A 15,368-nucleotide genomic window follows, 5' to 3' on the forward strand; every position below is an offset into this window, starting at 1 on the left:
GCACTCTGTTGAAAGGTATTCTTTGTGCTCCTCTTGCTATTATTATTACTGTTTTCTTTTCATTATTCAATTGCAACCCTGTTAGATGGACCTGGTAGGTAAGTAATGCACCTGTCCACTGAGATTTCCCTACTAAGTTTCAGAAACATGAATTTTCTTTTTCTTTTATTTTTTTTAATATGCCAGTCCTTAGGCCTCTGACCCTGGGCACTGTCCCTGAGCTCCTTTTGCTCCTGGCTAGCACTCTACCACTTGTGCCACAGCTCCACTTCCAGATTTTTCTGTAACTAATGGGAGGTAACAGTCTCACAGACTTTCCTGCCCAAGCTGATTTTGAACTGAGATCTGTAGGTCTCAGGCGCCCGTGTGGTTAGGATTACAGACATGAGCCACCAGTGCCCAGCTTTTTTTGCTTTTTTTCTTTGGTGCCAGTATTGGGGATTGAATTCAAGGACTGGAGTGCTGTCCCTCAGCTTCTTCATTCAAGGCTGGTGCTCTATCACTTGAGCCACACCTCCACTTGTGGCTTTTGGATGGTTAATGGGAGATACAAGTCTCCTGGACTTTCCTGTTTCCAACTCTGATCCTCAGATCTCAGCCTCCTGTATGGCTAGGATTACAGGCATGAGCCACCAGCACCCAGGTCGCTTCTGCTTCTTAAAAGCATCAGTGGGCCTGGGTGACTTGGTAGCCTGCTCTTCTGGACAGAGTAGCTACCCACCATTGCTCTCCTCTGGAGGTGAGATGGGGTTGGAGTGAAGCGGGAGGTCTCAAGGGATCCTGGCCATAGGTGATCCTTAAAGATCAACCTCTTCTCCCCCCAGAACGGCTGAGGCATCCCGGAAGAAGAAAGAAAACCGGAGGAAATGGAAGCGCTATCTCCTGATAGGGCTGGCGACAGTCGGAGGGGGAACAGCGATTGGTAAGGCCAGCCCAGTGGACAGCACATGGCAGTCTAGACTCACAGCAAGCACCAAAAGGGCAGGAGGTGAGCTGGGAGGTGACCCCAGCACAGGACAGGTCAGTGGTAGAGTAGCACTGTTAGAAGTTGCCATAGGCTGGGCGCCGGTGGCTCACTTCTGTAATCCTAAAATACTCAGGAGATTGAGGTCTGAGGATCACAGTCCAAAGCCAGCCTGGGCAGGAAAGCCTGTGAGACTCTTATCTCCACTAACACTACCAAAAAACTGGAAGTAGATCTGTGGCTCAAGTAGGAAAGCATTAGCCTTGAGCAAAAGAAGCTCAGAGGCAACACCCGGGTCCTGAGTTCAAGCCCCAGAACCAAGACCAAAAAATAGAAGAAGTGTCCAAAAAAGGTGGTGGTAATTTATGGAGTCAGAACACATCAAGCCGTATTCCAACTCCCACTTTCACGCGTGTGGGCTGCTTTCCCTGCAGGTGTGACTGGAGGCCTGGCTGCCCCTCTGGTGGCTGCAGGAGCTGCGACAATCATTGGCAGTGCTGGGGCAGCAGCGCTGGGCTCTGTGGCTGGAATAGCTGTCATGACCTCACTGTTCGGTGCAGCTGGAGCTGGCCTGACAGGTAAGTCTCGAAAGCAGCGGGGACCCAGGTGCTGGTGGCTCGTGCCTATAATCCAAGCTACTCAGGAGGCTGAGATCCAAGGATCATGGTTCAGAGTCAGCAAGGAAAGAAAACTCTGGTAGGGCTGGAAATGTAGCTTAGTGGTAGAGTGCTTGCCTAGCATGCAGGAAGCCCTGAGTTCAATTCCTCAGCACCACATAAACAGAAAAAGCCAGAGGTGACACTGTGGCTCAAGTGGTAGAGTGCTAGCCTTGAGCAGAAGAAACTCAGGGACAGTGCCCAAGCCCCAAGTTCAAGCCCCAGGATGGGCAAAAAAAGAAAAACATCTATGAGATCCCATTAACCAATAAAAAAGCCCAAAGTGGAAGTGTGGCTCAAGTGATAGAGCACCAGCCTGAAACAGAAAAAGCAAAGCAAGAGCATGAGGTCCTGAGTTCAAACTCTAGTACACACACACACACACACACACACACACACATACACACACACAATGGGGAACTGAGAAAGATTTTTTGTTGTTGTTGTTGGTCGTGGGGCTTGAACTCTGGGCTTGGGTGCTCTTCAGCTCAAGGTAAGCATTCTACCTCTTGAGCCACAGCACCACTTCTGGTTTTCTAGTGGTTTATTGGATATCAGAGTCTCACGGACTTTTCTGCCCAGGTTGGCTTTGATCTGCGCTCCTCAGATCTCAGCCTCTTCAGTAGCTAGGATTACAGGTGTGAGCCACTGGTGCCCAGCTTAAGAAAGATGTTTTTTATCTAGAGTGGCCCAGGTCACTACAGGATTCTCTGATTCTCCCTAGGGATGGCTTCTTGGGTGACAGAGGGGATGTAGCTTTGTTCTCTCTGAGTTCTATTTGTGTCTGACTTGCAACAGATTTCACTGAAGCAACTAGCTAGTCCTCTGCATGGCCAGGGTAAAGACCACATTTGCAAACCTGGCTTTCCCACCATGCCCCCTAAGCGCTTCCTAAGGACGATTCCTGAGCCTGCTCCCCCACTCTGAGAGTACAAGCAAGCCCTCTGGAGGCATGAGGCCTTTTCCTGGCTACAGAGTGACTTTAGATTTCCTGCAATCAAGGACAGTCATGGCACTTTAAAGGGACCACAAACAAAGTGCATTTGTCCGGGGGCAGGGCAGCTAGTTAGCGCTTGCTGGGTACATGTAAGCACAGTTGGGACGGCTGCACCCCTCCCAGGACTCCCTCACCTCCATTCCTGTTCATGTGTCTGAGTCTTTAGGCTACAAGATGAAGAAGCGTGTCGGAGCCATTGAAGAGTTCACATTCCTGCCCCTGACGGAGGGCAGGCAACTACACATCACCATCGCCATCACTGGGTGGCTCGCTTCTGGAAAATACCGTGAGGACCAGGGGCAGAGAAGGATTGGGGGACCTGGTGTTGGGGCACTGGTGGACTTGGGCCTACTGCTCACCAGACCCTGGGATCTGTTCTTGCTTGCATGCGACTCTAGGGAGTGGGCAGGAAGGGCCCCATATCACAGAGGAGGAAACTGAGCCTCAGAAAGGTGAGATGACTTCATTGCTACACCCATCTGCCCATGCACTCTCCTACTGACTCAGCCATCCTTTAGCTTTCCATGCATGTACTCATCTATTCACCCACCCATCTAGCCATCATCTTTCCACCCATCTTCCACCTATCCATCCATCCACCTATCCATCCATCCACCTATCCATCCATCCAGCTATCCATACATCCACCTATCCATCCATCCAGCTATCCATCCATCCACCTATCCATCCATCCACCTATCCATCCATCCACCTATCCATCCATCCACCTATCCATCCATCCAGCTATCCATACATCCACCTATCCATCCATCCAGCTATCCATCCATCCACCTATCCATCCATCCACCTATCCATCCATCCAGCTATCCATCCATCCAGCTATCCATCCATCCACCTATCCATCCATCCAGCTATCCATCCGTCCACCTATCCATCCGTCCAGCTATCCATCCATCCACCTATCCATCCATCCAGCTATCCATCCAGCTACCCAGCACCTATCCATCTACTCACTCATTCATCCATTTACCCACCACCCATATACCTACCCATCATCCATCATCCATCCACATATCTACCCATTCATTCATTTACCCATCTATCCATCCACCTATCAGCTATCCACCTGTCCATGTATCATCCCCCCACCCCTTTCTCCATCAGTATTTATAGAGTATCCACTCACCCACCCACCTACCATCCATCCACTCACCATCATTCATCCAGCCAGCCAGCAGTATTTGTAAAGTACTGTTCTTAACTGGGTTAAGCCAAGCCTTAGGAATTCACTGATGGACAGCCCAGTCATCATGTCTGCTTCCATGGAACACACAAGACAGAGACAGGCCAAGTGATTAAAGGGAAGCTTTATGGCTGGCACAGTCGGGAATGAGCTATTCCTGGAGGAGGTTTTTAGAGGAAGTAGTATTTATGCTAAGGCCTGGTTGGTAGCTAGTTGGGTTTTAAAAAGGAAAACGTGTGGACCAAGCAAAGAGGCAGCACAACCAAAGGTCCTGATGTGCAAAAAGACCAAAAGGAGGGCTGGGAATGTGGCTTCGTGGCAGAGTGCTAACCTAGCATGCACAAAGCCCTGGGTTCAATTCCTCAATACCATATAAACAGAGAAAGCCAGAAGTGTCGCTATGGCTCAAGTGGTAGAGCACTAACCTTGAGCAAAAAGAAGCTGAGGGACAGTGCCCAGGCCCTGAGTTCAAGCCCCAGGATTGGCAAAAAAAAAAAAAAAAGACCAAAAGGAGCATAGGGTAATCAAGTAGCCAGAAGGCAGGAACGAGACCATAGCATGAGGAGCAGAGAGTCTGAATCTGTCCTCAGAGCAAGAAGAAGATAGCCTAGGGCTTTATTGCTCATGGGTGAGAGATCAATACATCTTGGCCGTTTGACTTCAAAGTGCGTATTTATATAACTTTTTCCCGTTCCTCAGTGACTTCATTTGTCAGGTGGAACAAATGATTCCCGCTGTTCAGGGTGGCTGCCAAAACCAGATAGCACTAGGGCAGCACCTGGTGTTGTGCTGGCATCCCTCAGATATCAGCTCCAGGCTGTGATCTGGAGGAGCATGCTTGGGTGAAGAAAAAGCATCTTCAGTGTTCTTTTCAGCAGCCTAGTGAGTGTTGGGCTCAGGGAGAAGGATGCCTAGAGGAGACCTATGATCAGGCACCATGGCTCACGTCTGTAATCCCAGATACTCAAGAGGCTCAGATGTGAGAATCATGGTTCAAAGTGATTCCTAGCCTTTAGGGGCAAAAAAAAAAAAAAGCATAGAGACAGCACCTAGGCTCTGCGTTCAAGCCCCAGCGTTAACACAGAGATGGGGGAGGGAAATTGGGAAGGAGGGGGAGAGGGAGAGAAAGGGATGGGGGAGAGAAACAATCCAAATTAGAGAAAGCTCTGTAAGGAACAAACCATCACTCACTTCTGTCAGCTTGAAGCCTTAATTGTCACTGAGTCTTGCTTGCAGATGTGATGGGAGTAATTGCTGTGTTATAATGAAGGAGAAAAGGAAAGGAAGGAGGGAAGAAGGGAGGGAGAGAGGGAATAATGTTCACACTTCACCATCTAGATGGCCTTTGGTGGCTAAGGTACAGCTGTCTCTTCTATGAGGTTGCTTCCGTTTCCATTTCCTAGGAGAGGAAATTGAGGCTCAGAACATCTTCCCCCAGTTTCTGGATTGATTACTTCCTACTCCATGGGTGTTAGCTCAAAGCCGTACTGAGTCAGAGAGCCACACTGCCAGTCATGTCCGAAGTCACAGCTTAATGTTCGACTTCTCCCAGATAAAGAAAATACTATTTTATACATGGAGTCCTTCAAAGGTTTTTTTTTGTTTTTTTTTGGTACCAGCCTGAGGCATGAACTCAGGGCCTGGGTGCTGTCCCTGAGCTTTTACATTCAAGGCTGGTACTCTACCACTTGAGCCACAGCTTCACTCCCAACTTTTTGGTGGTTAATTAGAGATCAGAGTCTCCTGGATTTTCCTGCCCAGACTGGCTTCAAACCATGATTCTCAAATCTCAACCTCCTGAGCAGCTAGGGTTTTAAGCATGAGCCACCAGCATCAGGCTTAAGCTCTTCATTCTTACCTTGCCCTACAAAGGCAGACACATGGCCTCTTTACAGAGAAGCAAAGAGAAGCTCAAGGTCAGATAGAATTGCTCCCAAGGTCACCTAGCTACAAATGAGGAAAAGTTGTGATTGGAGCCCTCCCTGGGGTAGACTCTAATCTACCCTGCTAGAGGGAGCTGCCCACGGGCCTGCCCCTGGCATTTCCTATCTGGTTTCATGGGTGGGGCATTTTCTGCCACAGACAGGTGAGATGCCACCTACCTGTTTTCTCCCCAGGCACCTTCAGCGCCCCATGGGCCGCCCTGGCCCGCAGCCGTGAGCAGTACTGCCTGGCCTGGGAGGCCAAGTACCTGATGGAGCTCGGCAACGCTCTGGAGACCATTCTCAGTGGCCTTGCCAATATGGTGGCCCAGGAGGCCCTCAAGTATACTGTGCTGTCAGGTAAGCTAGCCCCCCCTTCCAACCAGCCATGGTAGGGTATACTGGTGCCATATCCTCGCATACCTGCAGCCAAAAGGAGGCCCAACCCTGTGCTGGAGATAACACAGTCATCTGTATATGAGTCACAGGCCAACCACATAATGTATCTGTTAGCTACTGTTACATAACAAACCATCTCAAATGTGTGGCCTAAAATCACACTCATTGATTCTGATCGCTCAGGGAAGGTAAGTGAAGTGAGCTGATCTGAGCAAGGCATACTCAAAAAAAATATTTTTCTGTGAGTTTGCTGATTGCCCGCTGACATAGGCTAGCATAGGGCAGTTAGATAAACTTAGCTCTGTTCCATGTACCTCTCCGCCTGAAGTCAACAGGCGGAGTCAACTTGTCCCATGCCAATGGGACAAGTACAAGACAGGCAGCCCCCAAAACCCCAGCTCAAGCTCCACATTTGCTATCATTTCATTGGCTAACACAAATCACATGGCCGGGCCTGGTGTGGATGTCCAGGATGGTAGGAGAAGCATTGCACAGCAAGAAGGCAAAAATGGAAGGATAAAGGGTGGGGTGACAGATTGAGGTCATTTTTGGAACTCTCACCCATGAAAGCGCTTGGGCAGAAGAGATTTAGACTGGGAAATGCTACAAGTGTCCGATTCCTCTTTGAGTTGGACAGAACTCAGAGATCTTGCAGGTTCTGTGTTAGAGACTGCACCCATTCGCTCCAGCATCTGCCAGGCAAGCTCTTCCCTGGGAAGACCTCCCCATTTCCTTGCTGATCTCCCCAGGTATTGTGGCAGCCCTCACCTGGCCAGCCTCCCTCCTCAGTGTGGCCAATGTCATTGACAACCCCTGGGGCGTGTGTCTCCATCGGTCAGCAGAGGTTGGCAAGCACCTGGCACATATCCTGCTCTCCCGGCAGCAGGTACCTGGGAATGGCCTCAGGGGGGTGGGGGGGGAGGGAGGGGGGAAGGTCAATGCAAGGGTTGCCTTGGGCACAGAGGTGAGCCTTAGCCGCAAGTCCACTTTGAGGTGGCCCAGTGGCTGTGGGGAATAGATAGTCTTTGCTGCCACTCCACTTCAAGTCACGAGAGTGTCCTAGGATGGTCAAAAATTCTGGAAGGGGCCACTCCAACAAGCAAGTAGGTGAGCACCAAATATTGAGAACTCATAGCCACAAGTAGCTTCCATGTGGATGTTATTTAGAGAGGTTGGTGAGGGTTGGGCTCATCGGGGCGATGTTTCAGTGGAAATATCAATTTTGTGGTGAAGTGAACAGACTAACTGCACCCAAAGCTGCTCCTGGACAGGAATGGAATTTCCACACACCCACAGCCAAGCTGTCATGAGAAGAAATCCTCAGTGCTGCAAATACTCAAAAATAGGAAGAGCTGGGGAGGTGGCTTAGTGGTAGAGTGTTTTCCTAACATACATGAAGCCCTGGGTTCAATTCCTCAGGACCACATAAACAGAAAAAGCCAGAAATGGCACTGTAGCTCAAGTGGTAGAGTGCAAGCCTTGAGCAAAAGAAGCTCAGGGACAGTGCCCAGCCCTGAGTTCAAGCCCCAGGACTGGGGGAAAAAATGGTTAGGAAGAGAAAGCACCAAGCTTTTCTTAAAAAAAAAAAAAATTGGATCTAGCAAAGATATACTTTCCAGAAAAATGGAATTATCCTCCTCAAAATAAACTCAAGCCAGGCGCCAGTGGCTCATACCTATCATGCTAGCTACCCATGAGGCTGAGACTTCAGGATTGTGGTCCAAAGCTATCCCAGGCAGACAAATCTGAGAGACACTCATCTCCAATTAACTCACAAAAAGAAAAAACAGAACTGAAGGAATAGCTCCAGATGTAGAATGACAGCTATGAGCAAAAATGCCAAGCAATAGCTCAAGCCCCTGAGTTTAAGTGTCAGTGATGCCATACAAGAAGAAGAGGAAGAGGAGGAGGAGGAGGAAAGATAGGAAGAAGAAAAATAAACTGGAATAACTAAAGACAAGCATTTGAGACACAGTACCAGAGGTGGCTGTGTGGCTTGAGTTTGAGTGCAAGAAGAAAACACAAAATGACAGTGGCTTAAACAAGACAGAAGTTTATTTTTCCCAGGTAAGCCCGAAACAGCTTCCAGACACTCCAGTGGCATGCCATTGTAGACAGGCCAAGGTTCCTCCTGTGTGTGGTTGTGCCTTCTGACCCAAGATGGCAGGACCTGAGGTCTAGGTAGCCAGAGAAGGAAGAGCTGGAAGAGAGAGAGCAAAGACCTTGCTGCCAGCTGATGCCTCATTGTCACAGCCTTGTCACATGATTGTACCTCACTGTCCCAGAAGCCAGGAAATACAGCCTTTCTTCTTCTTCTTTTTTTTTTTCTCTGTTGTGAGGCCGGGGCGCTGTCCCTCAGCTCTTCAGCTCAAGGCAAGCGCTCTACCACTTGAACCACAGTGCCATTTCCCACTTTTTTCTGCTTATGTGGTGCTGTGGAATCAACCCCAGAGCCTCATGTATACAAGGCAAGCACTCTACCACTGAGCCATCTTCCCAGCCCCAAGCCTTTATTCTGAGATGATGCACCAGCTGAGATTCAATCCTTGTGGACAAAAAGGCGGATAGATACTGAGAGAGAGCAGTTGCTGCCACTGTGGGAATGTTGCCTGGGCAACTGATGATAACTCTATCCAATCTCTATCTTTGCCAAACACAAACACACACACACACACACACACACACACACACACACACACATTCCCAAAGCCAACAGTACCTATGCAGACTTCAAATCTCTACCTTTTGTTCCTTATCCCATGTCCCCCCCTTTTTTTTAATTTTATTTTATTTGTGAATATACTGTACAGAGGGCCCCCCTTTTTTTGTCAGTCATGGGACTTGAACCTAGAGTCTGGACACTGTCCCTGAGCTCTTTTGCTCAAAGCTAAGTGCTCTACCACTTCAAGCCACAGCACCACTTCCAGTTTTTGAGTGGTGAATTGGAGATAAGTGTCTCCCAGAGACTTTTTTGCCTGAGCTGACTTCAAACCGGGATCCTCAGATCTCAGTCTCCTGAGTAGCTAGGATTATAGGCATGAGCCATTGGTGCCAGGCCTGGTCCCTTTTAAAAGAAACCCTGATTACCTGGGGCCCACCCAAATAATCCAGGATAATCTCTCCTCAAGACCCTTAACTTGCTCCCATCTGCCAGTCCCTTCCATTCACAGGTTCCAGGGAGTACAATGTAGGTGTCCTGGTGGGCGGACCATCATTCTGCCTCCTGCCTGGGGGTAATCACAATGCTGGGGACCCCATCTCCTTTGATCTGGTAGTCCCTCATCCTGAACACCCAGCTTTTCTTTGGAGTCTCAGAGGAATCTCCCAGCATCCCATACGCATCCCAGACTACCAAAGGCAGGAAACAAGAAATGAAGGGCACATCTAGATGTCACAGCTCTTCCTGATCTTCAGTCACTTGGCCAGGTCTCAGCATTGGGGCCACCTACACCTGCAGAGGACTCGGGGTAACTGTGTACCAGAAAAACCAGGAGTTCTAGTACCACACGGGATGGTTGGGGGGGAGGGATATTGATAGATGACTGGCAGTGTTTGCCATACAAGTTCTGCTGAATTCAAATCTTATTTAATGATGAACTTTGTGTCATATTGAATGGAATAAAGGAGGGAAAGATTGGCCTCAAAACAAGGAACAGCCAGGGAAATCTGTACAGCTCACCCACTCCCTTCGCTCCTCTGCAGAACTGGTACCCAAGGTAGCATTTTGTCTTTGGAGTCTTCCCATAATAGTTTGACTCTCCACCTTCTCTTATTAGAGTCAATACCTCGTGCTACCTGAGACATCAGAGCTCAGGGAGAGAATAGTGCATACAGGACTCATGAGAGCAGAAGTAAACTATACCATGTACAGGCTTCACAGTCAGCACGCTACACTGCCTAACTCCCCTGTAGACATCTCTGTCCTTTTCCCCCCCAACAGGGTCGACGGCCTGTCACCCTGATTGGCTTTAGCCTGGGAGCCAGGGTCATCTACTTCTGTCTGCAAGAGATGGCACAGGAGAAAGGTGAGTCGGATTCATTGTCCCAGACAGAAACTTTCCAGTGCCCTTCCCCTCCCCATTATCCTCCCACCACCCTGCTGCCCACCACCCCGCCCCCCTCCCAGGCCAGGGGCCAAGGGCTTTACAGAAGGTGTTTCTAGTTTCATAGAAATAAGCAAACCACATTGGTTTAAAACATGGCAACACTAGTTAAACCATTTGGAAAAGTGGCTTGATTTTGTTTTGTTTTTGTTTTCTGCACATGAATTAGATCAAATGAATGTCAGCAGCTCCATAATATGGCATTTGGTGGTTTGGTTCTTGAGCAAGAGCGAACGGGGTGACAAGCCCAAAGTCAACGTGTCCTTAGGACCATACTCCCTCTGAAGGTTCTAGAAAAGGAACGCAGAGAGCATTCCTTGGCCATCCTCGGCGGCCCTTGGCATTCCTTGGCATCCTTTGGCTTGCACATTGTTCACCTCAACCTCTGCCTCATCTTCCCACTGTGTCTCCCTCTTCCGCCTCTTCTCTGTCAGGACAGTGTCAAGAGCTTTCAGACCCACTAACCCAGGGTGATCTTACCACCAGGTCCTTATTTTCATTATGTCTGCAAAGACTCTCTTTTAGAAAAGAGTGCTAAGTGGACAGATTTGCTGGGGAAGTCACCATTGTGCTCCTCAGACACCTCGGCGAGGGTTTCTCGCTCCCAGTGTCATCCTCTCTGCTCAGAGGCAGGAAGTCTGAAGGGGCTGCTGCTGGCCTTGGGTGGAGGAGGGATTCAGAAGACAGCACTGCTCTGTCTGCAGAGGTTGGAGGGAAGGGGCAGCCTGGGGGCATGAGCCACAGAGAGTGATCAGGTGCATTACTGTTCCTGGGACACAGGCTTCCCTCCCTCAGGGTGACCCATCGCCCATGGGAGCCACCACTAGGGTTCCAGAACCAAGCACATAGAATAGCCTTGCTCTCTTATCCCTACCTCTTGACACTGATTCCTACAAAACCACCTCTCCAAACAGGCTTAAAACCAGCCTGATTGCTGGGCACTGGTGTCTCACGCCTGCAATCCTAACCACTCAGGAAGCTGAGATCTGAGGATCTCCATTCAAAAACTAGCCTGGGCAGAAAAGTCTGTGAGACATTGAAGCATCAAAGAGCCAGAAGTGGAGGTGTGGATCAAGTGGTAGAGCACCAACGGACAGTGCGCTGGCCCTGAGTTCAAGCCCTTCCCTCTGAGAAGCTGCCAGCCTAGTCTGCTGCAATTGTGTGCATTCTGGAGTCTGGACATTCAGTTTAGAACTCAGCCTGTTGCTAGGCCTGACCACTAATCTCTCTGAGCTCCATTTGACTTGGATGCAGCTCTGTGAATCAGAGTAGGAACTACATGGTGGTTATTATGAGTATTATATTGTATGCAGTTGTTTTTACCAGCCTTGTCATCCACCTCTGAATAGGAGGCTCATCTTAACTCATAATAATGGAAGTTTCCATCCCTGGTCAGCTGGCCAGTTGCTTTTGGACTTGAGGCAAAACAGAACATCATGGTAGCAGCACACGGCATGGGAAGCTGCTCCCCCTGTAACCAAAAACGCAGAGGAAAGGGGTGGACGCCCAATGTCCCATGCAAGGGTGTTTCCCCAGGGACCTAACTTCTTCCTGTAGGCTCCACCCTCTTCTTCCTGTAGGCCTCACTCCCTTCTCCCTATAGGCTCTACTCCCCTCTTCCTGTAGGCCCCATCCCTTGTTCCCATAAGCCCCACCCCTTCTTCCTGTAGGCCCTACCACTTTGGAATAGCACCACAGGCTGTCTAGGAAGCTTTGGACACATAGAGGACACTTAGCCAAATACTGTGGCAATGCTGAGTGGAAATGTGGGCCCATAGTAAGCCCTGTAAGACTTATGGAGCATTTATAATATGCTGTGACTGTCCAAAGCTTTGTAAACAGGAGCGGGCACGTAGATGGCATAGCCACACCCACCCTCTCCTCCACAAGTGCTTGTGTGTGATTGGTAGGGCATCTTTCCATCTCCAGCTGATCCTGAATGGATTCCTCACCCTCCCCACTCTACCCTCACTGCTGCTTTACTTCTCATTCATTCCAGCTCACTGTGTGGCTTCAGGCAGCCCTGGTTATTTAACACCCAATTAATCTGCACACAGAGAAGACCCTCTCTAATTGCAAGAAAGCTGTCATTATCTGAGTTAGGGAACTAAAAGAGGAATTACTCTAATGCATTGGATCCACTAATTGTTTTCTGGAGCCCCTTGAGAGCCAGTAATGAAATGTAGCAATAAATCCTAGAGTCACCCGGAGCCTGCGGCCTGCTAGCCAGCCTCTCCTCCTCCACCCTCCCAGCAGTGGCGTCCTTCTCCCTGGCAAAAACTAACAGTCTTCATGCTTCATTTCCCTTTTGGGGAGTTGCTTCTCTGCCTCCATTCACAGGGGCCCCTTGTAGCCTGGCCTGCTCGCAGGCTCAATGTGGTCAGCTTCCTCATCACCTGCAGGCCACTGGAGAGCAGGGATCTGTCTGACCTCATGCCCTCCTGTCTTGAGATGAAAGCCCAAAGAGTGCACACTCTGTGAATGAATAGAACTTGAAATCTATTATTGTAAAAGCTTCCCCTGTGTATCAGTCAGGATAGGTAAGGTTACACCACAGTGACAAACATCCCCAACTCTTAGTGCTACAGCACTACAAACCATGTTTTGTCTATTCACTGTGGGTCGGCACTGGGCTTGGACTATTGCCAGCTTCCCACTCAGGCCTGGACACGCGAGTAGCTGATTCATTAATAAGAGGCATGAAGTGGGTTGTGCACGCTCTCTGTAGATGATGCCATGGCCTTTGGAGGGGACCAGGGACCCGAGCTGCTGCTACCAAGAGGACACTACAGCCCATGAGACCGGGGTCAGATCAGCTGTTGTCCAAACCTTCAGTGACCCCCCCCCAACCCCAAACCAGACTGCCCAGGAGGCACCATCAGCTCAGGTGTGGATGACCACCTGCCAAGTGGTTATGCCTTCAGGCAGGAACTGGACATGGCCAGAGTTCCCAGAGACAAACAGACCCCTTGGGGAACAATCCATCTCCAGGCCAAGGGCATACATTTGCTTTGGAAGAGACCCTAGCAGATGGCACACAGGGGTCCGGACCCGGAAGAGCCGCCATCTGAGCGCTCACTGAGTGCCAGGCTCCACATCACAATGGATTGTTCATCTCTCTGTGTGTTTGCTTTAAAAGGATTTCAGAAACTGAACAGTTGGGAAGGGAACTGACTTCGGACTGACTCATCATAGCAAGCTCAGCCAGGAAATTGCCACAGGAACTAAGAAATCAATTACTGTTTCCATTTATTTATGCATTCAGTCTCCCATTCGTTCTGAAAGGACTGGAAGGGAATTCATTAAAGGCACTACATATTGTCTGGGCCCAGTGGCCCTGTTCATGCAGTTGGTGGAGAGATCAGATGCTGCACTGGCGTGCTGTGGCCAGTATGTAATCAGCAAACGAAAGCCTGTATGGCACTCGGTATTAGAGCACTAGATGGCTCACTCTTAACAATCCTAGATCACCACCCACCTGCAAGCAGATTTGCTTTGATTACTGTTCCTACTGTCTTCAAGTTGGAAAAGAAAGATGTGTGGCCATAGTTGAGAGACACATGAATGAACATTGGAGTCTGAGCCTGAGTTCAAATCCAGACTCTGCTAGTCTCTGTCTGGGTGCCCTGGGGCAAGTCACTTGGAGCCGTCTAAGCTGCAGGCTGGTTAGTAAGATTGGGATATAGACAAATTGCCCCGCAGAGTCATTCTGGGATTTAATAATTTTGTGTGTGTGTATATGAGTGTATGCACTAGTCTTAGAGCTTAAACTTGGCCTGGCCGCTGTCCCTGACCTTTTATCTTTTTTTTTTTTTTTTTGCTCAAGGCTGGCACTCTATCATTTGAGCCACAGCTCCACTTCTAGCTTTTTGACAGTTTATTGGAGATAAGAGTCTCTTACAGTTTCCTACCCAAGCTAGTTTCAAACCACAGTCCTCAGATCTCAGCCTCCTGAATAACAAGGATTACAGGCTTAAGCCACCAGTGCCTAGCTGGGACTTAATAATTTATTGATCATGTTTGGTATGTATATGGCAAGTGATACACTGGGTTTTGCCCAGTTTCTCTCATAGAGTCTGTGAACAGCTCTACCATGTAAGTGTTGATCATCCTGTCTTTCCTATGGTGAGGTTGAAAGTGAAGGACTGTGTCTGTTTTATTCCCCTCCATCACCAGCCGCTGGCCTGGGACTTGGCAGGCAATTTACAAATGATAGCTCTGGGACTCGTCTCCCAGCTAGCCTGACAGTTCAGTGGGGTTTTCAGGATGGCAGATGAGACCACACAATGCTGGCTACTGTAGGCTGGAGTAAAAGAAGGGTTCTTTCTCCGTCTCTCTATCACTTTGGCCAAGTACATTTTGCCCAGGCTGGGGTAAGAAAACCTCTGAGATGGAAAATACAGCCTCAGCTCTAAAGGCCTGCGGTATGAATGGACTCACCTGGAGAGTCACTGAGTCTCTGCTTTAATCCCAACCAAAGGCTGATCAGCTCCTCCAGTCTTTCCAGGAGCCTCTGACAGTGTCTCAGCCCACTTCCTTCCAAAGGCTTGAGGCAATGTAAACCCCCCTGACCTGAACATTTACCATGCACAGGACCTGAACAGGGCCCAAAGGGGCAGCCCTTAGCATGTTCCCTTCCCATCAGAGGAGATCTTCAAAGGGAAGGATGCCCCTGAGCACTGACCTCCAGCTGTCCAACTGGTCAACCACCGTGTTGCTTCATCCTGCATCCCCCCTCCCTCTCGCGTTCACTTCCCTGGGTGTCCGGCACTGAATGCACAAACACTCTGTGAAGGTTTCCTGCAGGCCTGGCCCTTTGCGAGCAGAATCTCACAGCTGGGAGGGAGGTGTTCTGCTGTTATCCCTGTTTTGTTTTTTGTTGTTGTTTTGTCAGTCATGGGGCTTGAACTCAGGGTCTGCACACTATCCCTAAGCCTCTTTGTGTTAAAGTCCGGAGTTCTACTGCTTGAGCCACAGCACCACTTCCAGTTTTGAGTGGTTAATTGAAGATACAAGTGTCACAGGAAATTTTCTGCCCAGGCTGGCTTCAAACCACGATCCTCAGCTCTCAGCCTCCTAAGTAGCTAGGATTACAGGCATCAGCCACTAGTGCCTAGCTGTTT

The 15,368-nt window shown here is 49.4% G+C and overlaps 1 protein-coding gene across 4 annotated transcripts in view; it reads left to right on the plus strand.

Annotated features, from left to right (window-relative positions):
- The window catches only part of Tmco4 (transmembrane and coiled-coil domains 4), a 60,882-nt gene that overhangs the window by 31,091 nt on the left and 14,423 nt on the right, over nucleotides 1-15,368 (plus strand). For all 4 annotated transcript variants that reach the window (XM_013031061.1, XM_013031072.1, XM_013031065.1 and 1 more), the window contains 6 exons: nucleotides 825-922; nucleotides 1,399-1,542; nucleotides 2,784-2,903; nucleotides 5,939-6,103; nucleotides 6,892-7,028; nucleotides 10,083-10,167. In XM_013031061.1, coding sequence (XP_012886515.1) covers nucleotides 825-922; nucleotides 1,399-1,542; nucleotides 2,784-2,903; nucleotides 5,939-6,103; nucleotides 6,892-7,028; nucleotides 10,083-10,167 — 749 coding nt within the window. The remainder of the gene's footprint in view (nucleotides 1-824; nucleotides 923-1,398; nucleotides 1,543-2,783; nucleotides 2,904-5,938; nucleotides 6,104-6,891; nucleotides 7,029-10,082; nucleotides 10,168-15,368) is intronic.

This window comes from Dipodomys ordii, unplaced genomic scaffold (assembly GCF_000151885.1).
Source record: "Dipodomys ordii isolate 6190 unplaced genomic scaffold, Dord_2.0 Scaffold6, whole genome shotgun sequence".
Classification (NCBI taxonomy): domain Eukaryota; kingdom Metazoa; phylum Chordata; class Mammalia; order Rodentia; family Heteromyidae; genus Dipodomys; species Dipodomys ordii.